This window comes from Enhydra lutris, unplaced genomic scaffold (genome assembly GCF_002288905.1).
Source record: "Enhydra lutris kenyoni isolate GAN:26980312 unplaced genomic scaffold, ASM228890v2 scaffoldscaffold7, whole genome shotgun sequence".
Taxonomy (NCBI): domain Eukaryota; kingdom Metazoa; phylum Chordata; class Mammalia; order Carnivora; family Mustelidae; genus Enhydra; species Enhydra lutris.
This window is the reverse complement of record NW_019154091.1, coordinates 30291609-30317802: the sequence shown is the minus strand read 5'-3', so window position 1 is coordinate 30317802 and position 26194 is coordinate 30291609. Positions and strand designations below refer to the sequence as shown.

Here is a 26194-nt window from a genome sequence, read left to right as displayed (position 1 = left end):
TAAAATATGTCATTCTTATCTTTAATCCTCTTCACATAATGTAACTTTTTCTCTCTGGCTACTATTAAGATTTTCTTACCGATTTTACACACACTTTTTTTTTCTTTAAGATTTGTTTATTTGAGAGCAAGAGCAGGAATGGCAGGGAGGGGCAAAGGCGAGGCTCCCACTGCAGGGCTTGATACAGAGAGAGACCCTGACATCTTGACCTGAGCTGAAGGCAGACGCTTAACCTGCTAAGCCACCCAAGCGCCCTGGTTTTTACACATCTTGATAATGACGTATCTTGGTATAATTTTCTTCATGACTCTTGTGTTTGATTTAGTGAGCCCCTTGAATTTGTGTTCAGAGTTTTTATCAAATTTGGGGATTTTTTAATCCATTATTTCTTGAAATATTTATTCTATCCCTGTTCTCCTTTGTGGATTCACTTCAAGTTGTCCCACAGCTTACTGATGTCTTAAATTCTTTTCTTTCCTCTGTGTTTTATTTTGAATAGTTTTTATTGCTGTTTTCAAGTTTCGTAATTTTTTCTTTATCATGGCAGTTTTATTATAACTTACAAACAAAATATAGTTATAATAACTGTTTTAGTGTTACTGCCTATCAGTTCTACCATCTGTCTTTTCTGGTTTATGTTGATTGTTGGGTTTTTTCCTTTGCCATTATATGTTTTATTTTACTAGTAACTTGTTTGGATGCCAGTCCTTGGAAATTTTATCTTTTCAGTGCTATGTATTTGTTTTTTGGTTAATATTCTTGAGCTTTCTTGGGAACAAAATTTAGTTATTTAGAAGCGTTTGAACCCTTTGAGCCTTCTTTTTTTCCTTTCAAATTTCTTCTGCACAGAACCCCAGTAGCCTTTAGTCTAGGGCTAATTTTTCCCAACTACTGAGACTGTACTCTTCTGAGTACTCTACACAGTGAATTACATTTTAATACTCTGACTTGTGGGAACAGCCCTGTGTGAATCCTGGAGATTATTTCCACTGTCTTTTCCCATCCTCTGGTAGTTTGCTTTGTTTTTTTGTTTTTGTTTTTATTTTTTAAAGATTTTATTTATTTGTCAGAGGGAGAGAGAAAGAGAGCACAAGCAGGGGGAGCGGCAGGCAGAGGGAGAAGCAAGTTCCTTGCTGAGCAAGGAGCCCTATGTGGAACTCCATCCCAGGACCCTGGGATCATGACCTGAGTGGAAGGCAGATGATTACCTGACTGAGCCACCCAGGCATCCGTGGTGATTTGCTTTGTGCATATGTGGATCATTACTTAGCTGAAGACTCAATAGGGACATTGTTCAGATCTCCGTAACTCTTTCTCTTTGCAGTGCTCTTCTGTCTGGTATTTTAGACTTTTTACTCTAGCTGCCTTGGCCTACCTAGATCTGAACTGCACTTCCTCGATTCGCAGAGATTTCTGGGTTCCACCAGGGCTTCCTCTCCCTGCAATGCAGCCCAGAAACTCCCCTAGTGTGTAAGCAAGGGCACTTGCGGGCTTGCATCAATTCTCTCTCTCTCAGGGATTACTGTCTTGACCTGCCTTATGTCCTATGTCTGAAAACTGTTGGTTCATGTATTGTGTCCTTTCTTATAGTTGTTTCAGGTGAGGCAGGAGGGAAAGTTGCTCCTACTACTCCATCTTCGTTGGAAGTACAAATCACAATTCATTTTTTAAAAAATTATATTTTAGTTGAGAAGATAGATGAGAAATCATTTCTGATAAAGAGAACAAGCTTTTGTGTCAATATTCAGTTAAGGCTTGAATACTTACTGTTGCGGAAGATGCTGTGTGGTGTGTAATACACAGAAATATTATTAGACTTCTTAACACTTAGTCATTTGAAAAGACACATAAGAGTACAGGTCAGCAAGTATATTACAATTCATATATGTAGTCTTCATAGCTGTGATTCTCTTTAACCTAAAGCAAACAATTACATGATTTCCCTTGAATTCCTTCCCCAAGTTTTCCTAGAATCTAATAGACCTGTAAATAAAGTAGTCATTTATCTTCTCAGCTGAGGTAGTAATTTTACTAGTATTCCTGTAAAATATGTGTCCTGTAGCATAAAATACTAAGTCATCTCTTTTATGTTTAACCTGGCTCAGTAAATTAGACAGCATAGTACATAATGCTAAAAAAAAAGGGGAGGGGGGATATTTTTTCAAGAATAAAAAGAAAATGAAGATCTTTCTTATTTAGGGCCAGAAATGTCAAGAGAGATTTCTTGGGACATAAGGAAGTTTTAAACCTCTTTTTCCTCTAGTGGGGTAAAGGCAATGTAATAAACCTGAAAGAATGATTGTTAGAGTAACAATTTTGAGATACTATACTTCAGTTTCTACCTATATTACTTTGGAGTCTTTGTTAGTTAAAGTCTTTGACACTCTTCATATTTAAAAGTGAGATCTTTAAAAAATGACTGGTTTCCTTGTAGAAGCATTTCAGTTAACAAATACAGTATAGAAGGATGAAAATAGCAAATCATCCTTAGAGCATCATAGTAATCGATGCTGCAAGCAGTATCCATGGATGACTGCCATAATAGAAGGCAAAACTTTAAGGTCAAACAAACATGTGCATGCTCTCAAAGAACATATTTCAAAGCATTAATTGTTTTAATGGGAAAGTAGGAGTTCATAGTGGAAAAACTGGTGGATGTACCAGCTTAATGAAGATCAAGGTTAATATCACCTGTAATAAAACATACTATGATGATATGCACTCCTGGATATGTCCATCATGTAGAATGCACTTGAGAAGGACGTATTACCTCTGTAGTGAAGTGGCTTTCAAAGTGCATAACCTCTCTCTAGTCATGAGAAAACATAAGACCCACTCACGTGGCAGGACACTATGGTATGGTTGCATCGGTATAACTAATGACATCATGTTGTGAAAAGCAAGGAAAAACAGGTAAAGTCCCAGGTTGGAGAAGACCGAGGAAACATAAAACTAAAAGTAATGTGGATCCTAGAATAAAAAAAATAAAAAAGACATTCATGGAAAAACTGATGAAATCTGTATAAAGTTGTTTAGTTAACAGCTAATTTCTTAGTTTTGGTACTTGTACTATGTGATATAAGATGTTGCCACTAGGGGAAAGTGGAGCATATGGGAACTTGGTACTATTTTTCAAGTCTAAAATAATTTCCAAATAAAAAGTTTTTAAAACATGGTGACAGTGTTTGGGGACAGAGCTTATTACCATGTAATTAAATTAGTCTTTCTGTTGGCTAAGTACCTCCTTTTGATAGTGTGTGAAGTTCATTTCTCTTGAGCAGTTTCAGTTTTTCACAAAAAATACATAGTTTCAAGGAGAGGACAGAGAGGTGGTTCTTAATATTTTTCAGTGGTAGCATTCTGTAAGCATGTTAAGGAAAGAAAGAGGAGGATTGAACTTACAGTTAAAAGTACATGTCTTCATCCTTCAGTTTTCAGGTCCATGCCTCACCCTTTACCTGCACTTTGGCTAAGTACCAAGATTTAGAGCCTATCCACTTGGATTTTTTCTGGTATCTTTTTGGAGGCACAAGGGCAGGGTATTCTCCATGATAACTGTGATAGGAAAACATCTTTGATCTGTCTGGAGCCTGTAGACTCTACTCTTCCATGCCTCAATTTGAGGTAGAAGTAATCATCTTACAGAGGTTTTGTTGTGATTAAGTGAGGTTTTATATATGTGTGCATATGTATATATGTACCTGTGTAACATGTACACATGCATGTATACACATACATACACCTACACAGTGCTTTGAACTGTACTTACTCGTGCTTAGTTGTAGCAGGCTCACTGTATTAGACTATTCAGGCAGTGCACTGTTTTGGCTAACTCCCAAGGAGTACGTATTCCCCTGGACTACAGTGCAACCCAGTGGCTCTAAGTAGTATAATTCTGCTAGTGGGATTTTGTGATACAAAAGAGACATGTCTTGTCTCTTCGTATTAAACCATAAGTCTGAAATGCTCTCAAAACAGCTTTTTTAAAAAAAGGCAGTCTAACTTGAAAAAAAAATTAGGGAAATGGAAAAAACATTTTTTAAAATCCCAGTTCTTATCTGCTACTTCTCACAGCATTCTAACCACTGAAGGTTTCTGGCAGTCTTCTAGGTATTTTGGAAGTGGTTGTCTGTTGTCAGTGGTTGTCAGAAAAGGCATAAAACAATTTTATTCATATGTTTCAGAAATGTAAAGTTTAACATTAACTTTCAACATAATTCCATTAGTTTTAAAAATAACTGTTGTGTCATAAAATTTTTACCCTGTGCTGTAAGCAATTCATTGGTCAGTTCGTGTCAAGTATCACTCAAATAATGGCAGTAAAATGAGTACACATTCATGTTATGGGCCTGCTGTGTAAGGCAGTGAGTGTTCCAGGTCCTAAGGAGACAAAGAGACACAATTTTCTGTTTTTATGGAGCTGATATGTTAGAGCATAGAAATGAATAAAATTAACTAAATAGAATAAATAAAATACACTATAAATTATATGTTGATAATATTGTGGAGAAACAATTGAAAAAGGAGATAGAAAGTGTCTAAGGAGTTGGGGAAAAGGGTAGCATAATTTTCAATAGGAAAGAAGGGTAGTCCTCACTGAGATGACTAAGTAACAGAACTTGGGTGGGTTAAGAAGCTCAGATACATACCTAGGGGAATAGCATTTCTGGAGGAAAGAAGTACAAAGGCCTGGGATAGAATTGGGAAAGTAGTGTGGCAGGAAGACAGTAAGAGAAAGGGAAATGGTAGGAGATTTAAGATAAGGGTAAATGAATTAATGCTTTTGTGTTTTCACCTCTGTTCCCTTTGATCTGTAATGTTCTTTTATTTCTGAGCATCAAGTGGATAAAGTATGTAAGAGTAGAAAAGTGATTATCTAACACATAGTAGATGCCTACTGAATGTTTATTGAATTAATTTATATGGCAAGATGTTTAGAAATATTTTAAAGGTCCTGTGTTCCCTAGCTAAAGGAATACTTTGCATTTTTAACTGCTTCATATAACATAATTTTTCTGATACTCCTCTATATTTAGTTTACAATTTCAGAGTATTTGCTACCTTCAGTAATATTTGTTATTGAATAGATGTTATCTTTAAATAACTTAAGCATCTATTTTTATTAACCCTAGTGTTCATAATAGGATCTGGTTTTCTCTGAATCAGTAATTCACTTATATTATACAACAAAGATTCACATTTTTATAAAAGTGAATAAATCATACTTAAGTCCTGGGTTTAGGTTGATTTCTTTAAAAGTGTTTACATTTTTCTCTTTATCATTTAGTTTGTTTCAAGTTATTTTAATTGAGGGGGGGTCCTTATTTGTTTTTATCAGAGTGGAACATGTTTAAGAAATTCTTTTTTTTTTTAATTTATTGAGACTTGTTTTGTGGCCTAATGTATGTAATCTATTCTGGAGAATGTTCCATGTGCTCTTGAAAAGAATGTGTACTCTGCTGTTTTAGGATGGAATGATCTCGGTCATTTCCTCCCAAGGAATATACTTACAGCAGAAGGTATCCCTGGTTTTCAAAAAGTTCACTGGTCCACTTTTAAGAATTTAAATACATCTATGTAGTTTAGCTGTCATTCTGCTGGTTGATGGTGTTAATAAATATGAGAGTCTAAGATTTAATGTCGAGTGCTTAGGAGAACAAGAAAAAGTATACAAGGAGTGGATAGGCAAAGTATTTTAACATACTGTCTTAGATGGTTTCATGATCGCCAGGTAAGCCCTATCCTTTCATTTTCTGAAAAACTGTTCAAGTTTATAGAAAACTTTGCCCCCGTCCTTTTTTTGATTCATGCTTTCAATCAGTCTGAGAGATGATTCTGGGGTTGGGAATAATGAAGATGTGAACAGGGAGTCATAATGTTGAAACTGGATGTTCCGATCTTTATAGCATGATTTCCTTATTTTTCAAAGAGCAGAAGAATCCCATCGTTTATCATGTTCTGGTTGGACTCCTTTCTTATCGTTTGCTGGAGTTTGAACTTCAGAGCTATGGTGTCAACCCTGCTGTAGTATCTCAGGGGAGCTCCTAGTGTGGGGCTGGTGTCATGGCTCACCCTCCAACCTTTCCTTCTTCACTTCAGCCTCCAGCTCTGAGCTTTCCAATCCCCAGAGTAGCAAATGTTGAAAGAAGTTGCACAGGTAAGTATGTGGGTGGGGGGGAAATGGTACTGTCATCAGTATTTTGAGGGTGGATGTTGGGCCATTTACCAGTGAGTCATTTTGTTAGCTTAAAAATACAATGTTTTTGTAAATTATTTTTCTCATATAACTATCATAAATTATTAAATATAAGAGTCTAGTGTCCTAAGAAATAATTTTACTTTTTTTATTAGACGTGAAACAGAAACCCTTAAACTGAATAAGCCATTAATATGATAATACAAAGGAAGGTTATTAGATTTTTTTTTTTTTTTTTTTACCAACTTCATATTTTTCCACAGTGTGTGGCAGGACCAGAAAATTTGTTTTCAGAAAAGAAGCTAAGAAAAAATGTTGGGGAATGTGTAAATTCATGGACTTAAAATTTTGCTACATATAACTTGGTCTCAGAATGGGGCAAATTTTAGTTTCCTTCCACTAGCTTTAGACATGCTGTTCTTCTGTTTCTCAAGATTTTAGGCAAATGGCTGTATTTTTAAAATCTGCAGGAATAGAAACTTCAGGTGTCTTTTTCTGTGTGGTCTAGACAGGAAGACTGGAACATTTCTACCATCTTGGGGTTTTGAGATTAACAAAAATGAGTGCAGGAGCAGTGAAGGCATTATGTCTGCTGCAGAAGTTCAGCAAAGATTTGTTAGATGAATAAGGTCACCAGAGTGTGTGTGTGTGTGTGTGTGTGTGTGTGTGAGTGAGTGTGTGAAATTCTAACACTCCAGGCATTTTTCTCTTTGTCTGGATTGTACTGGAAGTCATGATCTAGCATTACAGATTTTTCCGTCTTAATATATGGTTATTTGAAATAATTTTGTAGCAATGTAGCCCTAGGTCTGTACTACTTTGCTTACTAATTAATACTGTTCTTTTAGGCTCTTGCTTCTCAGAAAGTCTTCAAAATTGTTTCTTTCATTCTCCCAGACTGATCCTGTATAATTCTTATTCAAATAATTTCTACATTCTTTTGCACATAACAAGACATTTAAAATTATATCCAGGGAAAGGAGACTTAATACGGCCTATGATTGCTAACATTTCTTCAGAGAAAGTGTGTCACACTCAAAGAGATTGGAACACTGACTGTTTGGCACTTTAGGTCCTAAAAATAGAGAATCCTCAGCAATTTACCCCCCTTGTTCTTCCCTTAAATTCTAGAATTGCTTATTTTGTTTTGTTGTTTTTGTTTTAAATTTACTAAGAGCCTTGTAGAAATACATAGTCCCTTGACAAAGCAGACCCTACATCCAGTTTCTTCTGGATTTCCCTTTCTCCCTTCCTCCTTATTAGACTGATCCTTTCTCTTAAGGTTTAAGATTGGTTTAAGATACTATATTCATTCTCATTTAAGAGTTTCCCTTATGCTTACAGGATTTGTTTCGTATCCTAAACATGCAGATCTTCTATTGTTGTATGTCCTTTTACTTGTACATGATAGATTTGTATTCTAATATTTAAGGATGAAGTACTGTTTTTTAAATTTTTATGAACTATTATGTGATTTCTCAACTCTAATAACTTAGTGCCCATAAGGCATACCAATTATAATTGGTTCTTTAGTTGGTATATAATTGTGTATTTTCTTCTGTGGATTAGCACATTTTGAGTTATTAGAGTTTTGTTTTAGGATAATGTATTTTTTAAAGCTTACATGTTGGTGGTTCAATTTTGAATCTGTATAAGGCATATGGATACAGGTGATGTTAAGATTCTGGAAAATCACAAAATCTGTTTCTTCAAGTTGAGGCATACAGAACATATTCTCCCTAGATCAAAGTCAAACTGATAGGGGCATTTATAGACTCTTAGTAACACTTTTTAGAGAATTTTTTTTATTTTGGGGTGCATTTTAAGAGATGGTGTGCGTGGTTTGGGGGAATATCTGAGTTAAGCAGCTTCAGACAACAGATTTTAGTAGATGGTTTTTGAATTACGAAGAGTGATGTGTTATTTTTTTCTTCTTTGCTTGCCCTCTCCATTTTTTTCTTGAATATGTGCTACCCTGGTCTTCTTGTTGTTGAATGAGACCTCTTATAAAATATCTCTGTAATCCCTGGAAAGAACTCTGTGCCAGAATATTTACCTGGCAAAATAATGATTATGGATATGTTCATATAAGCCCCTAGTTTTTTGCTGAATCCAGAGACATGTGTTCTCTGTGCTTCTACCTGTTAACTGCCTTTTCAGTATTCATTAATGCTTTCATTATTTGTTTATTGGGCATTCTGCGTTTGAAGTGAAGTGAAGTGAATTGTTTTTATTTATTTATATGCTCTTGGTTCAAGTTGATGAATTTAGAAATTCTACCTCTAAAATTTTATATAAACCTCCACTTTTCTTAGATCCACCGTAAGCAGATTCATAAACTTCATTATGTATTTGCCATATTATAAATATCAAGCCACAGTATTCTGGAACTGGTGGGACTTCATAAGAAATATGTTTCTTAGATGAGAAGAGAAACATTATTTGTTCTTTTTCTAAAGATATTCAGATACTGAGTTCTTTGTTTTTTGAGAAGCTAGATTTTTTTTTTTTCCAGTGTATGTATCCTTTCCTCCTTTAGTTAGGCCCATTTCTTTTTTTTTTTTTTTTATTGTTTTGCAGGAATGAAGTAAAATAAGGATTATTTATGGTAGTTGTGAAATGGGTTTGGTAGCTTAGAATCCCGTTACCAAAAAATACTTCTAAAACAAAAATTCCTTGGGTTATAAATACTTCTAGGCTGTCATCTATAATATTTGATAAACGAATGTTCTGGTTTCACAAAGTTTGAGCAGTATCTCAGTGAGATTTGACCGCCACTTTTCTCTGTAATGGGTAGTAATAAAAATACCAGATTATCTTCAGATATTATGGCTTTGCATGATTGGTTTCAAATGTTGGATGATTGCATCTTGATGAAGCTGGTAAATATTAATGGTAATTGACTGTGATTTTTATTAGTTTCTGCTTACTTTGTAGACAGCAGAGAACTTGTGTGTATGTGAAGTGTTTGCTGATAGTGAATGTGGAATTGGGAGGGAAAGGCAAGGAAGAAGTCAAATTCTTTATTCAGCTATCAGAGTGAGTTAGTAAAAATCTCCATTAGGGAAACTGTAAGAAAGGAACAGTCTGTTCACCTCCCGTCTAGGGCACCATATGACTTATATTTGGCACATTTTATCCTTTATAATACAAGGTAGGAGCAAATTCTGTTGCTAGAAAATGTCTTCATACTTTAAAGTTGTGAAATAGTTGATTTTATGGTGGGGCACATGTATCAGTGTGTTAACAGTAAAACCCCTGGCTGCATTAGAGAAGAGAATCCACAAGAAGTTGTTGCCAGTAGGAATTTGTTCTTATTTGAACTCTAATAGATGTATTCTACACATTCAAAGCTATAATGTCTATTTTAGTGGTTTATAAGGAAACTTAGAGATTTTATAATCCTAATTCCTTGAAGGATTAAATTTTGTTCACTGTATTTAGAAAGTACTTAAAAATATTAGTTGATTTGGAATATGGAAACTAATTACTTTTTAATCGTTGTAATAGTATTCTTTTAAGCATAATTTTATCTTAAAATTAATGGAACTTTCTCTAAAATAGGTACAGTCAGTTTGGTAGTGAGTGGCTTTTGTTTCCTGTACCTCTAGTCAGTTCATTTTCATTTTCCTGCTAAAGAGATTGTTTTGACTTGCACAAATATTTGATTGTAACATCCTCTCTATTTGTTGTTCACTGCAAAATAAGCACCCTTCCCCTTTTTACCCTTACTCCTTTTTGCCTTGTGAAGCTTACAGTTTGGGGAGAATATACACATTAAACTATTAGTTGAATGTGTGGGAGTGTACTGTAGTAGTTACAAAGGGGGAGCTGTAGCAGATTGCCTGGATTCATATCCATCTCTGTCACTTATCAGATAATGGAACCTTGGGCACATCAGATATATGACCTTAGGCGTGTTATCCAACTTCCCCATTTCTCATCTGAAAATGAGGACTACACAAATAAATACTTGAGGATTACCTAAATCAATACATTTTGAAGAATTTAGGGTATATTGCCTGGCACATAGTAAGTGGTCAATGAAAGTTATTTTTTGTCATTGTATGATTGTAGTTTTGGTAAAGCATTTTCAGTGACTGTGAATCAGGAGCCCTAACTTAGTGTGAAAGTTTCAAATGGGAGAAAGGACATTCTAAATAGAGGTATCAGCATGTACAAAAGCCCTGAGGTGGGAAAGATCTTATGTTGGTGTGGCAGCAGTTTAGTGGGACCTGTGGAGAGAGTTAAGGTCAGAGAATTTACACAGGACCTCGTAAGCCTTAATATTATTATAGGAAGGTGTTGAGGCATTTCAGTCAGTAGCACTACAGCAATTAAATTTTTACTTTAAAAACTCACTTTGGCTAATGTGGTAGAGTCGATTTGAAGGGAATAAGAATTGGGTTAATAAATAAAGATCTGTTTGAAGGATATTGGAGATGCTTGTGCTAGGAAAGATGGATAATGTTGATAAATATTTAAAGTCAGTCTAGTCAGCTTGAGGTTTAATTGTTGAAGATCATAGAAGGTACAGATGGCATTTTGCAGAGATTAACATGAATAGGAGTAACTCTGAATAACTCAAATTAAGCTGAGGCATAAGTTTTGTTTGGGATTTTGAGATAATTACTGCCAAACAGTCACATTAAGGTCATGATCTCAGAAATCTTCGTCTGTATCCTCTAGGTAGGAGAAATTAACAAGAGATGAGAACAAGAGAGTGAGTCAGTGTAGCGGTTATTAGCATGGCACCATAATAACTAGTTAGTCAAGGGAAGTCTAACTTAGTTCATCACCTAGGTTTTTGTACCAGCTTTTCCTGCCTATACTGTTTCCCTCTTAATCTGGCATTGAAGTCTAGGCCTACTTTTCCTTATCACCTATCACCATTCTTCTAGACTTCCTAGTCTTGTTACTTGGGCTTTTTCTCACTTCTAAGAACTTGTGCATGCTGTCACTTATTCCACAAGTTTGCTTCCATCTCCCACCCCACGTACTTCAACTTTAAAATTTTTTAAATCTTTTTTAATCAAGTCTTTGTTCAGACATTAGTTTTTTTATAATACCATCTTATAGTCAATTTCCCTCAGACACAGATATTCCCTTATTTGTGTTCCTAAAGTACCTGTGCAGATTTTCATATTGTAATTGTTTATTTGCAGATACGTTTCTCAGCTAGACTGTGACGTTGTTCAAGACTTGGAACTGTTACTTATTCAGCTTTTGTATTCACTACCATATTTTTTTTTAAAGATTTTATTTATTTATTTGGGAAAGAGAAAGAGCATGGGGGGATGTAGGGGGAGAGGGAGAAGCAGGCTCCCCACTGAGCAGGACACACTACCCTCACCCCACTATCCTCCCCCCGCCACCGCCCAACATGGGGCTCTATCCCAGGACCCTGGGACCACGACCTGAGTTGAAGGCAGATGCTTAATTGACTGAGCTGACATGCCCCACATTATCACAATTTTTGGCATAATTCATATAGTATTTCCTTAGCATGTTCATTGAAATGTGAAAGCAGACCAGTCAGGAGACTAAAACAAACTAGTTCAGATATTAAACTAAGATGATGGTAGGAAGAATGGCAAAAACAGATGTGAAAGCCATTTTGAAGAAAGGATAGAACTTGGATGTACAGAACAAAGCAAGAGAAAGTAACTTGGAAAATCAGTTTTAAATATTAACTGATTTAGTTTATTAATTGTACTTCTCAGGTAGAAATGTTTAGGGGTACTTTAAAATTGGCTGCTAGAACCTTGAGTTACACCTGGAGATAGATTTTGAAACCAACCTACATTTGTTTGCTATCAGGAAAAGGACCACTCTGCCATGGATGTGTTTCTGTCCCTGGGAATAGGATTCCATGCCTGGGCCAGCATTTGCCAGCAGTATAGACAATAAATGATTTCAGAGTAAGTTCCTCTCTAGAGGCCTTGCTGAAGGAAATAATGTGTAAGATTAAATATCATCCTGCCTTGGATATGATATGAATCTATTTTTTACCCTTTCCTATGTGTTTTTTTTCTGTATATGTATATACACATATATTTTCAAGTTTTCATTTATAAAGTGTCCTACTTTTGTTTCCCTGACTTTTTATAAAGCTCCAGGCTTTGCTTTTCATTCCTTCTGTTCTTTAATTGTCATCCGTCCCACCTGGAGCCTCTTTACTAATCTTTGAAGTTACTCGTTTAGATCATCATAAATTTGGGGTTTTGCAAATTCTTTTTTGGTGATTATTCTGATTTACTGCATTTGAGCTTGAAGTACTGTACCTTAGGAATTCATTGCTAGTCCAAATTAAATTATGAAGAAGTATATTGGAAAATCCATCCAACTTGGTGCTTCCATTCTGCCTATCACTTTAATCCCCCTCTCTCTACTACTACATTTTGAGACCAAGTCTTTTGTGGGATTGAGGGGTGGCTTTTGGGGGGTTTAGACTGATAGAAAGGACTAATGTAAGCTAACCTATGTATATGCTTTCTGATTAGAGTTTGTAGAATCAAAGGAAAGATAAAATGTCTTTATTAAATGTTTTAGATCTGTGTTCAAAAAAAGCTTAAGAATCTGCTTTTGTGTATACATATGTCATATCATATTCTTTCTTGGTAAAATCTCACTTTTTACTTCTCCATTGTTATAACATCAGGTATAAAAGTCAAGAGAGGAGGTGTCAGTTAACAAAATAGATGTAAGCCCTTGCTGTGTTTGCTTGAAAAAAGCTGACAAATTCCATATACCGAAGATTCTATGGTATATATAATATAAAATGTAGTATGATTTTATTTGAAATTTTTAAAAAATTTTCGTTTACCAAGTTGACTTCACTATATTTGGTATTACCAGTAATTTCAATATACTGTTGATATATCCTCTTAGACATTGATAAAAATTGATTTCTAGATTCCTTTGATTCCTACTTACTCTCTTCTAGGAGATAATGTGAAGGCCTTACCCTTTGGTATAATCCATTCATCCATCCATTAGTGTGAGGCCTTTCTCAAAATAGATCCTTTTCTAACCATGTCTCACCACTTCTGCCACTACCACTGTAGTCTAAGCGACTGTCCTTTCTCACCACCTGCTTTTCCCTTCACTCTTGCTTCCTCTTTTGTCCATTAGTTATAGAATAACTGCAATGGTTAAAAAATAAGATAGCTGCCAAATTATGCTCCTGAAACTATCCCCAAGCCCTTTTGACTTCTAGCTCACATAGAATAAAATCCAAAGTTCCTTAGGGCCTGCAAGGCACAACATGGTTTGGGACCACCAGTATCTCTGACTTCAGTTTCTCCCATTCTCTCTTAAGTTCCTACTGCTTGAGTCACAGCACTAAGGATCTTGATGTTGCCTGTCTGTCGAATGCTCTTCCCACGGGTCTTTGCCTAGTTGGTTCCCTTAACTTCTCTGCCTGATTGTTATCTTCATAGTTTCATCTTTCATGGCTAGTCTAAAATGCTTTTCTTACCCCATTGCATCATTCTGTGTGGAATAAAGCACAGGCCCTTAAAAATGGAATAAACTAGCTTTTGTAAGAAACTTCCTATGTTGTTCTGTCCTTTCCTTTTCTCTTTCCTTCCTTTCCTTTTCTTTTTTCCTGTTTTCCTTTTTATTCCTTTTTTGCCCTGGATCAGATAATTCTTTGTTTCATCTTAGAACCCATTCCTGGACTTGTGTTGCATTTGGAGCATAGAATATTAACACTTTTAACTTTTTTTTTTTTTTTTTTTGCTGAAGTCACATAAGAATAATTAGTATTTTCGCTGATATGTAATTTCTGTGTTGAAGTGCACAAAACAAAAATGAAATTCTGAATATTTGTGTTTTCTCCTTCTCTCCCCTCCTCCCCCCTTTCCTCCCTCCCTCTCGTTCTCCCTCTCTCTCTCTCTCACTCTCTCACAGACATACACAGAGCAGTGAGTGTAGGAAAATCTTGTATTAATGAACAAACATTTCTGCCTTCCTTTGAGACATTACTTATGTTTAGTTTTACTTTCAAACAGTGAAGCCTCTTATAAATATTAGCATGAAATTTTTTATTCAATATACTTAATTTCAATTTTGGAATTCTAGGAGTCAGTAATTGGTTTTGATGATAAATGTTATACCAAAATTGTCAAACGAAGAGTTTGCTTTGTATGCATTGAGTTGATTTATGTGTGTATGATTTGAAGAGAGGTAACCATGAGATTCTCTTGAAATTTTACTGAATTTTCTAGGTAACATGCCGTTTCCCCATGTTTATCCTTTCTTAGAATTCAGTAATAATGGTCCTTTAAAGAGAATTAAATGTATCCTTAACTTTTCAAAATAAACTTTTAAAATCTCATCTGTGAAGAGTCTTAATTTGTAGACTAAGGTGCTTTTTTTCACTATTACTTTTCTGCAATAAAACTCCCTAAAAAAACACTTCTTTTTCCTGTTAAGGGATACTTATGGGTTTGGTGGATAGGCATATAGGATTCTACTCTCTGAAATTACATTCAGAATTACAGAAGAATTTTTATGAGATTTACCAGGGAGTCTACTACTAAAAAAGATTAAGTATATTCTAACAAAATAATAAACCCTTTAAAAATAACTTTATTTCAGACCTAATGAGATTAATAGCCCCAAAGCGTACAGCAAAACAGTGTCTAAGCTGTCATCAGACCATTGCTGATATTTAACTTAAAAACTTTCTCTCAGACCTCAAAAGGATGAATGGTTAAATATTTGTTCTTAAGAACTTAATAGGGACCTTAAGATATAACAGCAGTTATTAAATAGCCTGATGCTTTCAACAAACTTGCATGTCAAATTTGGTCATTAAAGACTGTAGCTTATCAGTTCACCATGTCTACCGATAAACAGTAGTAACTACACTGTCTTATTTTGAAATGAGAAATAAAAGGAATTGTTAATTTCTTAGTGATAATTGAAGAAAATACCCTTATTCACAATGAGTGTATAAGACAGATGTCAAATTTGATGTTTTTCCCCCAAATTTTTGTGCAAAGATATAGTCACCATGTATTCAAGTCTTTACAGATGTCTTCCATCATGACATTTCACTTTACTTTGGACTACAAAGTGCCATTGTTGGGAGACACATTGACCATAAATAACATAGTCAGTTGATAGTTTTGGAAACTTTATTAAGAGGTCATCCTAAGGAAGAAAATTAGCGTGGGCTGCCTCCCTGGCTGAATTAGTAGAACATGCATTTTTGATCTCAGGGTCGTGAGTTTGAGCCTCACATTGGGTGGAGAGATTGCCTAAATAAAAGAAGCATTAAGACCATTTTCTAGTATTGCCTTAAAAAAAATTAGTATAGATTTAGTAATTATTTGCATTGGTGTGGGCTCAAAATTATTAGTGTCAGATGTGGGAAAGATTGAAAAGCAAAAGAGTAATAAGCAGGTTACATAAAGAAATCATAAATTTACACCAAGATGATAAACATCACTGTTACTAGTGGGTACTTGTGGCTTGAGATAAAGTTTCTAGTCTGCCATTATATGTTGACTCAAAAAGTGCTGTATCTCAATAAACTTAGATTGTCAGTGAAGATGATACGCTCTGAAAAACAGATTATTTACAAAAGACATAGTGATATCAAAGATACATGTGAAGATTTTGAATAATTAAACCCAAAATTAATTTTTAAAATTTTCTGTGGGAAAATTTTATTTGAGGTTGCAAATTCTCAAGATTAAGTGGTATATATTTCTTTAAAGTAAGTGGAATTGTTGCATATGATAGGCTTTATTAAGTTTCTTCTCTTGCTTTTAGAGCCTGGAAGCAAAAATTTAATGTTATATTCTTATAGTTAGTTAGATTTATGACTTTTTCACATGACCCATTAGCCCTTCCTTAGTTGGTCTGTTTCTTTATCTTAGTATTGTTTCCTTCATTTTCTGTTTTCCACATAGGAGTTTTGTAAAGCTTGACATTTTCCGAAATATTACTCTTGATAAAAGCAATATTTTTGTTTAGGTGACAAACAGCATGTTTGGTGCTTCAAGAAAGAAGTTTGTAGAGGGGGTCGACAGTGACTACCATGACGAAAACATGTACTACAGCCAGTCTTCTATGTTTCCACATCGGTCAGAGAAAGATGTAAGTTAATCAGTTATATTGTGTTTACTCAGCAATGAATGTTTCTTTGTGGTTCTGGAAAAGCAGTATATGAATTGCAGAATACCATGTTTGGTTGAGTGACTATGTTTTAGGCACAGTGCTAGGCCCTGGGGATACAAAAATGATGAGCTTACATTTTAATGGGAGATAAAATGTCCTGTGATTCTGAAGTTGGGATATGGTAAAACTGGAAGCCCTAAAAGACAAGAGGTAAACATTGTATTACATCTAGGTCATCAGTTGTTTTTCTTAACTTGTTATTTTTATATTAAGTAGGCACATAGAGTAGAAAGCAGATTTGCAAGATTTAAAGATATAATGGCAGAATTAAATGAAACTTTACCGTTGCTATCGAACCTTCAAGCTGTAATCATAAACTTTAGTTAGTAAGAGCATCTCCTGTTCAGCTGTAGGAATGCTACTATAGAAACATTTTTGAAGAACTATATTCAGAACATTGAAGCTGTTACATTATAGAGGTGTGGATTAAGTGCCTTGGAAGGCTAGTAGTTCTGTAATCCCATTTGGAATGAAAGGATTTAACACAGCCAAGTCATAATTAGCAAATTGATAAAATATTTTTAAATAAATTGTTATTTTCAAATTCTTGTAAACCTTTTAAAAACAGTATACATAATATACTGTAGTAGTCAAACCAGTTACATTTTTGTACTTTGTATCCACACACCTTTTTTCTCCTTTCAACCCTTTTTATGAACTTGCTATTCCTAATTTCCCTACCTATATAACAATCTATTCTAGTTATTAAGCTATTGAGATTCTTACTTATGTTTAAAGCATTTATAAAATTCTAAAATATGTAAAAAATGCTCTCATTTTTCATTGAAGTTGATCATTAGTAAATCACTTCCTATGTCTTAGAATTCACAGATTGGCTTAATTTAGATTTAGGATTTTGGTGAATTTTTTTCTCCTTCTGTTGTGCTGTTGCTCCCCTTTATTTTTATTTGAAAATTATTTCATTTTGTCAGTGATGTATCAGTTGTGTTATTAGGGCTCTTTTCAAAATATGTGGCAATTTTATAATTAGTGTGCAGTTTAATAGCTCCTTGAATAATGTCATCTAATTAATTTTCTGTTGCTTTACTAACCATATAGCTATTTGTTCTTGGATGTAAATTATAATTGAATTTGTTTTTACTGAAATTTCTATGTTTATGTGTTCCCGTGTTGATATTGTAGTTAAAGAATGTCATGTTGCTTGTAAAACCTATAAAGCTAATCCATGCGTGTATTACTGTGATTGTATAATACAAGTTAAGTTTGATGGAAAAAATGGTAGTGGAATATTACTTATTGGTGAAAAGTACTTATTCTGATTAGGAAGATACAAAGCATTCAAACTGAAATCTGGAATAAAGTATGTACAGAGAATGACAGAGATGTCTGTCTTCTAGAGAGCAGAAATACTCTATATCAGAGGTTTTTAATCAGAATGATTAAATACACTTATATATGTTGGTTATCATTTCTGTTTAGTTGTCACAAAAATAACACAGGATGATTTTCTTTACTAAACTTTTTAAATTAAGAAGGTAGTAAGACATAGAGATTAAGAATTTAGGGTCTAAAGCCTTACCCTTATGTGTATGGACCTTCGCTGGGCCTGTTGGCAAGAACTCCAAGCCTCAGCCTTTTCTTCTTTAAGCTGGGAATAATAATATAATAGCTACTTAAAAATTTCTGATGCTGCTGATAGCTTTTTTGTAACAAAATAGTATAGGGACAGTATTGCAAATTTTAGAAAACATGCATGAGAAAGGAGAAGAAAAATTACCCTTATAATTTACTGCTAAAATTTTAACTTAATACTTTAAATATTTTTATTTTAAAATGTTATGTAAATCTCTGGGACATGTCTGCATATTTTCCACTAGAAAGTTTATACCAGTTTCTACTTTCATCAGCTATTACCTTTAAGTCTTTGCAATATACAAAAAAAGGCTTATCGTTTTAAAATACATTAAGACGGGTCCCTGGATAGTCAGTGGGTTAAGCATCCATCCTTAATTTTGGCTCAGGTCATGATCTTGGGGTCATGAGATGGAGCCCTTCATGGGGTTCCATGCTAGGCATGGAACCTGCTTAGAGAGTCTCTCTCTCCTTTTCCCTCTGCCCCCCTCCACCTTAAAAAGTACATAAAGATGTTGCTAAATTTACGCACACTCAATAATGTATCTTTTGTATGTAGTTTGTATGTATGTAGTTTGTATGTATGTTTGTTTGTATGTAGTTACTGGCCATTTGTATTTCTTCCTTTGTGGATTACCTATTTTTTGTGCCATTTTGTTTTCTCTTGATATGGTAAGTCTTGTTTATTTGTTAGTGTTTTCTATAAATTAATGGTCTCTTGTACTTTGTTACAAATATTTTCCCAGGTTTTTCTGCCTACAGTTTAGTGAGTGGTTCTTTAATATAAAAATATTTATCCTTCTTACTAAATTTGACTCATCAGTCTTTTTATATTTGTGGTTTCTGTTTTTGAGATCATACTTAGACTTTTTCCATCTACTTTCTTCTAGCATTTTTGTGCCTCATTCTTCAGATATAACTTAGCTGCCTTAGTAAAGTATTTTGGTTGGGGTGCCTGGGTGGCTCATTCGGTTAAGCATCTGACTCTTGATTTTGGCTTAGGTCATGATCTTAGGGTTGTGAAATTGAGCCCTGTGTGGGGCTGTTTTGGGTGTGGAACCTGCTTAAGATTCTCTCCCTCTGCCCCTCCACCACCAACAATCTCTCTCTGTCTCTCTCTTCTCTTAAAAAAAAAAAAAAAAGTTATTTTGGTTTAAGGTGTGAATATAATGGTGCCCAGTTCTCTTCCCTGTATTCTTCCCCCAGTTTCTCGGTGAGCATGTCCAATATCTAATTGTCCCAACATCAGTTATAATTTAGATCACAGGTTAGAAAACTTTTCCATAACGGACCAGATAATAGTATATTATGCGGGTATTTATATAACCATTTAAAAAGTAAAAAAAAAAGACCTACATGTACCTACAAATACAAGCAGTGTGCTAGGTTTGGCCTGTAGGAAGTAATTTGCTCACCGTTGAGTTAGAGCATTCATTTAAGGCTAATTGAAATCCTCCCTTAATATATTTTAATGTCTGGTGTATTCTGGGGCCTGTTTCTCAACTCTTTTGTTCTGTTTCTCATACTGATTCTATGGCAGAACTACAACATAGTTGAATTGCTGTTGCTTTATAGACTGTTCGCATCTTAGGTAAGGTCTTTCACATCCTTTATAAACATTTATATTGCTGATTACCTTTTTTCAGAAGTCTAGGTCTCCTATTTCTGTTCTTTATGCTTTTTTAATAAGTAGGGTTTTATTTTTGTTACTTTTTTCTGATTTGTTTTTTATTGATATAGAGAATACTTTGTGTGTGTGTTTATTTTATAACCAACTACCTAACAAAACTCTTAACTAGTTTTTGTTGAATGGGAACAGGAACATGGGCTCAGCAGGGCCTGCTATTTGATTTTATATCTCATTCACATGATGTACTAGCTAGTTGTCCTTGGGGAAGTTACTCAGTCTCTGTGTTTCAGTTTTTTCATTTATAAAATAGGAATAATAGTATATGACTCATGTCTGGTTATAACTGTATGCAAAACTTTTAGAAGACCAGATAGTAAATATTAAGTAAATTTTGCTACTAATATATGAACAATAATCATATTATTCCATTTGACTCTTTTGTGTTTTTTAACGTAGTTATATATATCATCTGCAGATAGCAGTTATTTTATTATTTTATTATAAAAACTATTGAAGAGAAAGTTTTTAAACATAAATGACAGGTGATTTTGTAATTTTTTTCTCTCTGGGAACAGTGAGAAAATAATTTCAAATTCTAATTTATGATAAAGAAAAACTGGCCAGTGATTCGGTCTTTAAGCCACTTACAAACAAAATCCTGATTTACCTTATCCATAAAGTATAAAATATAACTCTGTCATATGCATGGTTGTAAAAGTATTTGGGAAGCTGTTCTTTATGTGACTCTATTAATTAAATTATGAAATAGTTATTCAGGACTACTTCCCTTTCCAAGGCCTTTTATATCAAGAGATACTGTATATCTTTGTATCTTTCTATAGAATGCTGAATTTGCTATTTGAAGTATACAGTTAGTTTTATAAATACTACAAATATGTTATTTAAATGTTTTTCAAGATTAAATAAATCATAGGCAGATACAGACTTGATTTCCTTTTTCTCATAATTACTTTCTTTTGGGGGACATTATAGAAAATTAAAAGCATTCATATAAGGTGTTAATAGACAACTCTTAGGGGGGATTATATAATTTAAGCAGCGTAGAGTTGTTGTTTTAAATATATTTGTATTTTAATTGCTAACACTTTAAAGTCCTGTGAGTCTGTGCACTCACTTGATTCTTAGGCGTAATCATTTTAAAGGCACAAACTTTTCCCTTGTTTTTATATATGCTGTAAAGGCATAAAATGTGACACCTTTTCCTTACGTTCAAAAAAACTCATTAAACTGGTAAGAGTAGACCACTTCCTTGTTTTGACAAATAGCAACATTCTGAATGCATACCTAGCTTTTTTTTTTTTTTTTTTTTTTTAATTTGACAAAGATCACAAGTAGGCAGAGAGGCAGGAAAGGGGGGAGGGAGCAGGCTCCCCACTGAGCAGAGAGCCCTATGCGGGGCTTGATCCCAGGACCCTGAGATCATGACCTGTGCCTAAGGCAGAGGTTTAACTCGCTGAGCCACTGAGGTGCCCCACATACCTAGCTTTTGTACTTGTTAGCCTATAACAGTTATGACTGCTAGGATTTCTTGCAGGCCAATTAATAACCAATATTTTATAATGCAAATCTGTTATAAAATAAGGATACTTTTTTTCACCATTATTGTCATTGGCATGATTAGTATTTAACTGCATTTTGGAGTCAACGCTTGGCTGACTCTCCAGTTCATTGCATTCACATTCCTTTCTGCATGAAGACCTTGGCACAATTTTCCTGTTTGTTTTTCAGATCTTCACATGGTTCTCTCTCATTTTATCCATGTACCTGCTAAAATACCTTCCCTAAGAAACCTCTTTTTTCCTAAGTAGCCTCGTATATACTATGAATACCACTTCCCCTGTATCCTTCTAGATTCTTTCTTGCATTTTTACAGTCATAACACCTCTTCACCTAAAAGTATGTATTCATCAGTTGTTTATTATCCTTTCTACTCCACTACAATTTAAGTTTAACAAGGGCAAGGACTTTGCCTGTCTGGTTTACTGATATGTTCTTAGAACCTATATATAATAATGTGCAGGAGATAGGGAGTCTGTTAAAGGGAGGGAAGGGAGTTGATTCTGAAATATAATAGTTCAGATTATTTGCAGATGATATTATTTCCCTAAAAAACTCAAAAATCACCTTTAAAAATAGAAAATATGGGGGCACTTGGGTGGCTCAGTTGGTTAAGCGTCTGCCTTTGGCTCAGGGTTCGCGCATTAGGCTCTCTGCTTAGAGGGATCCTGCTTCTTTCTCCCTCTCCCTCTCTGCCTGCCACTCCACCTGCTGTGCTCTCTCTCTGTGTCAAATAAATAAATCTTCTTTAAAAAATGAATGTATATAAATGTGGAGATTTTTATGACCGTGATAACCTAATAGAGTTAAATGTAAGTAAATCAGACTATACTCTAAAGAAACTGGAATTAAATGTCAAATCATTTGAAGGGAATGTTCTAAAAACCTTTGAAATTCATTGACATTCACAAAATCTTCAAGCTCAGTATTTTAAAGACAAAAGCCTATTTATAAAAAACAATATACTTAAAAGATCTATCAGATTGTGATATATGTACAAAAAGAATAATAAAATGTTTCATCTCAATAATAACTAAAAATTCATAGTTAGAAAATGATTCTGTTATACTAGAAAGGCGCCTTTTTTTTTTTTTTTTAAGATTTTATTTATTTATTTGACAGAGATCACAAGTAGGCAGACAGGCAGGCAGAGAGAGAGGAAGGGAAGCAGGCTCCTTGCCGAGCAGAGAGCCCGATGCGGGGCTTGATCCCAGGATCCTGGGATCATGACCTGAGCCGAAGGCAGAGGCTTTAACCCACTGAGCCACCCAGGTGCCCCAGGAGGCGCTTTTTTCATGGAAGAATAGCCGCTCTCTGAGGGGTCATTGAAGCAGTTGCTGGGGAACTATAATTAATGCAGACTTTCTAAAACAGTTTAGAAATGAGTACTGAAAGCCTTTTAAAAATGTGAACATTTCTTGAGCCATATGCCTTCCTATATATTGGGCTCTAACCTAAAATTTAGACAATATAATATAAAGATGTTCATTGTCATACTTTGAATTTGAATGTTAAATGCCCAATAGGAATTAATTACATTGACTATTTCAGCTTGTAGTACACTTTTTTAAAATGCTCTTTTTAAAACTTAATGTTTTAATCAGAATTATTTGAAATACTGAGTTAAACCCATAATTTATTTTTATCTGATTCATAAGGTACAAGGTCCTATGACTTATTGACTGTTCTTCTGACTGTTCCTGCCCTTCTTTTCTCCTTTCTTCTTTTGTTCTTTTTAATGTATTGTCTTCTTATAGTCTTTCTTTTTGTGTCAGTTAGATGTCACTGTGATGAGTGGTTTCATTTTTTAAACAGTACTGTTTTTAATTTTAAAATGTTCTTCAGATTCTGTCCTAGGTTTAGAACTTCTTTTCCTTTGTGGGTTCTTTTTTTTTTCTCCCTGTTTATATATATGTTATAGCAAAGTCATACTTTGTTATTTTTGTTCTGGATTAACAACAGAATTTAGAATTATGTTATTACCACACCTTTAAGTAATATGATACAATGAATTGTTTAAAGGTTATTTAAAAACTTCATTTTTTAATTGCTTTTGTGGTCAGGGAACTTTTATTTAACCAAACTTTCTTGTATTTTGAAGTAATTTGTTATTGAGAAAATACTTTCTTGACTAGACTGATTTTAATGTTTCCAAAATCTGTTTTAGGATTGAAGGTACATTTATTGGAGGGAATAATTGAGAAGTGGTCACTATTGGAAAGCACAGAATAATTGATACCTTTGTGTTGTTAATGGTTTGAGGGCAGGACCCAGATTTGCTTATTAAGTTTTCAAATATATATATATATATTTATAAAACAAAAACATTTTAAACTTTTTTTGGTTATGGATTTCAGAGTTGTATCTAGTAACAGTGGAAATACTTTTTTAAATAGTTTCTAACTTAGTAATTTTTCTTAACATTCTGTATAGTAAACCAAGGGTAAGTGGGCTTTTTGTTGGGTCATCATGGAATCCTCATGAATCATGAATCACATTACTGTTTCTTCTAGTTGCTTCTTGGTTTTTGTTGTTGTCTGACTGCAGTTTATTTTATAGACTGTTTGAGAACTGAGGAAGAGTGTAATTGAAATGATGGTTTTGGACTGGGAACATAGTATCCTTGGTGGCTTCAGCGTTCTACTAATTATATAACATTTAATTCTTTTCTGCCATTTCCCCCATCTACGAACGATCACAAGCTCTGCTTATTTTACCTGAAATTTGTGATGATGAACTTCTTTCTTTAGTTTCTTAGACAAAAATTAGTATAAATGTAGGGTACTAGGCAGTAAATTCCCCAGAGGTTGAATGACCCTTTGACTGCTGTTAAAAGAAGTCCTCCTTTGGGAGGAAAATTAGTGCAGCTGCTACCATATAGTGAGCACATACTATGTGCCATAGCTTATCTCATTTAATCTTCACTTCAACTCTATTTGGTAGGTAGTATTATTTCCATCTTACAGGAAAGAAACAGAGGCCTGGCTCTCCCATAGGTAAGTATCAGAACCAGGATTCAGACCTAGATTTTTTTTTTTTTTTTAACTCCAAAACTGAGCTTATATTGCATTCCTACTGTAATGTGTCTCTTGATCTAAGGCTTTGATATTTCTCTAAGAAATTAATCTTTATATTAACTTTTAGTATGTAAATATGTAAGTTTTCTGTTGTCTGTTCACTGTAGTTATTGCTGTGCCATGGTACATTTCTTGTGCATTTTCTTTGACCTCTCAAATAGCATTTATATCCCATTCACATTCCTTCATTGTGTGTTAAATATATTTTTAGCACTGACATATTTCATGAAGCATGCTTTCAGTGTTTAAAAATATATACCATTAGGAACTGGTTTAATAAATTATATATTTGCATTTTTTACATGTTTTGAGGCAGTCATTTTAACATCTGTTTGCAAAAGTGATTAATGCTTATTTTACATGGATGCTTTGAAGGCTATAAACTCTGAAGTTTAACAAACTACTTTCATACGCCTATAAAGTATTGTTCACTAACCTTCTCATGTACTCTCACACATAGAGAAAATGATAGTAGTTATTATGTCACACTGGTAAATGGGTCACTCTGCTCCTCCTGATCACCAGTACTTGGCCCAGGGAGCCATGCCCTCTCTACCCTCATGTTGTGCCTCCCTCTCTTCGCTTCCTAGTGCTGAGAGGGTTGTTATCTTGGCACACCTGTAACTCCTTGTGGATATATAACCTTTGTGAGAAAGTCGACTAAAATGTCTGTTCTTTGGACTTACATATTCAGTAAACATAAATTTCTGAGAAAATTAAAATTTTAAGTGGTCCATTCTAAAATGTGCACATTGTGGATCATTCTAAAACATACAATCATTTGCTAGTCTCTTTTGGAACCTGCTCTTTTACTTTCTTTGTAACTTAACAATGATAACAGAATATCATGATTTTAAGTGTTTTATATAAACCTTTTGCCTTCTGTTACCAACTAAAGCTTTACTGTATATTGTACATTTTCTTTGATCTTGTTTTTGCAATTTGGAAAGGAGTCTTTAAGGTGCTTGAGATATTTCCAGTTACGTGGTTAACAGTAATGATGATTGTATCTAACAAAAGAACTTGATCAGGCATTAAATGTGTATTCTTTCAGTTTAATTGTTTAGATTGTGTACCCTCTGTATTTGAAAAGGAGTATTTATAAGGTTTGATGCTTCTTTAGAAAGTTTGTTACTTAGTTTTAAAGTAGTGTGTTACTTGGCCCTACCTCAGAAGAGTGATTTCTATCATTTGTTAAAACCACTGTTTTTTAAAACAACAACTTAGAATTTTGACATGAAAACAGCATGAAGTTTGTATTGTAAAACCTCTCATTTGAATATTTCTCCTTCTGTTTTCCCAATGGTCAATGTCAGCACAATTCTTCACTGGAAACCAAAGTGGCCCCTGAGAGTTCCCTGTCTGGTGATTCTTACCCTCCTCCTTTTCCCTAAACTTTAGCCATTTCAGCAGGTCTTGAAATACTGTTGCTTCTACCCCCAGAAGGCCCCTCTTTTGTAGTTCCACCTCTGCTGTTCTGGTTTAGTATCTTCCCGTTTCCAACCAGTTTTGCTTTGGAATTAACTCCCTAAAGCACAGCCTGATCAGGTCACTTCTTTCCTTAATACTGGTTTTTTCTTTTTATTGCCATAGTTGGTAGTCATCTGCCCTTTACATCTGGCCCCAGCATACTCTTTTTTCTCTCCCATTCTTCTGTGTTATGTCCACATGTGCATAGGGGTGTATGCCTCATCTCCTCTCAGTAATTTTTCTTATTTTGTTTGTATTCAATCATGTCACTAACTTTTTATCATACTTATACTCACTGCATAGTCTCAGCCTGGAAGATTCCTTATCAGATGTTACTGCTCTGTAAAATATTTCAGTTACCTCACCCTGGTTTAGAATTATTTTCCTTTTGTGATACTTCAGATGATTTACCACATTGTGCCTTAGAGTATAATTGGGTGCATAATTCATTCTTTT

At 34.4% G+C, this 26194-nt stretch overlaps 1 protein-coding gene across 7 annotated transcripts in view; it reads left to right on the top strand.

The window, feature by feature from the left end:
* The window catches only part of LOC111142051 (CCR4-NOT transcription complex subunit 2), a 121311-nt gene that overhangs the window by 59171 nt on the left and 35946 nt on the right, over positions 1-26194 (top strand). For 4 of the 7 annotated variants that reach the window (XM_022494986.1, XM_022494983.1, XM_022494985.1 and 1 more), the window contains exon 3: positions 16187-16309. In XM_022494986.1, coding sequence (XP_022350694.1) covers positions 16187-16309 — 123 coding nt within the window. Of the gene's footprint in view, positions 1-6099; positions 6158-12015; positions 12118-16186; positions 16310-26194 lie in introns of those variants that run through there. The other 3 variants (XM_022494989.1, XM_022494988.1, XM_022494990.1) reach the window with 3 other exon arrangements.